Consider the following 1614-nt stretch of genomic DNA (forward strand, 5'->3'; position numbering starts at 1 on the left):
CCCCCTCTCACATGTGTAACCGTATATTTTCTTTACTCTATATATAGATATATATGCCTCCAACTAACAAGGATTCCATATACACTGTTCCTCGACATCTTTTTTTAATTTATTTATAGATATATTTTATTAGACATTTTATAACTTTTATCTTTAGTCCATGGAGGGATCGTCGTACAAAGGTCTGAGAAAAGGTGCATGGACTCCTGAAGAAGATAGTCTTTTGAGGCAATGCATTAATAAGTATGGGGAAGGCAAATGGCATCAAGTTCCTTTCCGTGCTGGTATACTACTAAGTTGAAAAATATAATTTCGTAAACACGTAAAAATATTATACGCTTCAGACAATTATGTTTTCCATAGTTTAGAGAGTACAGTGAGAAGTATTCTTCACATTTTTTTCTCGTTTACACACCGTTGTTACCCATCTTTATTACCCATCGTTTTGCATTTTTTCTATAATGTTGTCAACAACCGTGCCAGTTCAAATCTTGAACTGGACGTATAACGTATCTAAGTGTGTAAAAGCCGTAGATCCATTTCTATTACTGGTTAAGATTCTTTTTGATAAAATTAAAAATTAAAGTAATCGCAGTAAGTATACTTACTTTATAAGTTTTACTTCTATATAAAAAAGTATATACTTAATATATCTTATCTCAATCGTTGGTTATCTAGGGGTAAACCGATGCAGGAAGAGCTGCAGACTAAGATGGTTGAACTATTTGAATCCCAATATCAAAAGAGGAGAATTTACTTCTGACGAAGTTGATCTTCTCCTTCGCCTTCATAAGCTTCTAGGAAACAGGTTTATATTGTTCAGACACAAATTCAAATTATTTACATATTCTAATGATTAAATACTACTAAGTAATATATACAAAAATCATTCATATGCATGCTTAGGTGGTCACTGATTGCTGGTAGATTGCCTGGTCGGACCGGTAATGATGTCAAAAATTACTGGAACACCAATTTGGCTAAGAAGAAAGAACCAAGTTGTACAAGCAAAATAAGAACTAAAGAAGGGTCTTATTCAGCTACTGCACCGGTCCAAAAGCACAATGTTATAAGGCCTCGACCTCGATCCTTCTCCAACAACAATGGGTGCATCACGCTAAACAATATGTCAGCAATTATCTTCGGCGAAGCAAGCACCAAATATGGTAGTATCACAAGTAACAAAGATGACATCAGCTGTGATTTTGTAAACAATCAAATTGATGGAGAGATTATGTGGGCAAAGAGATTGCTGGAAGAGAACCAAGAGGCGGATGCTGTGGGTAGTGTAGGTATTACAATCGACGAGGGAGAGAGGTGTTCGATTGATTCAATGTCTTCGACGTTTGAGAATCTTGGAAGTTTGTTCAGTGCAGATTCTAGAGAGGTGGATTAGGTTCTTACTCAATGGTTATCTTAGGTTTGATTTGAAGTGTTGTTATTTAACATTTTTATTTGGTAATATGCAGTTTACTCAACCAAATCAAGACTAGTTCTGACACTTACAACGCCTATGCGGAAAATGGCAAAAGAGAGAATGCATTGAAAATCCAAATCAAAACTAATCTATGTTTGGTGAATCTGTTTTTTTTTTTTTTTTTTTTTTTTTTTTTT

At 34.6% G+C, this 1614-nt stretch overlaps 1 protein-coding gene across 1 annotated transcript in view; it reads left to right on the plus strand.

Moving 5' to 3' along the window:
- Positions 161–1614, plus strand: part of LOC104704663 (transcription factor MYB90-like) — a 21805-nt gene continuing 20351 nt past the window's right edge. The window contains exons 1-3 of the mRNA XM_010420711.1: positions 161–284; positions 679–808; positions 907–1387. Coding sequence (XP_010419013.1) covers positions 161–284; positions 679–808; positions 907–1387 — 735 coding nt within the window. The remainder of the gene's footprint in view (positions 285–678; positions 809–906; positions 1388–1614) is intronic.

This window comes from Camelina sativa, chromosome 7 (assembly GCF_000633955.1).
Source record: "Camelina sativa cultivar DH55 chromosome 7, Cs, whole genome shotgun sequence".
Lineage (NCBI taxonomy): Eukaryota > Viridiplantae > Streptophyta > Magnoliopsida > Brassicales > Brassicaceae > Camelina > Camelina sativa.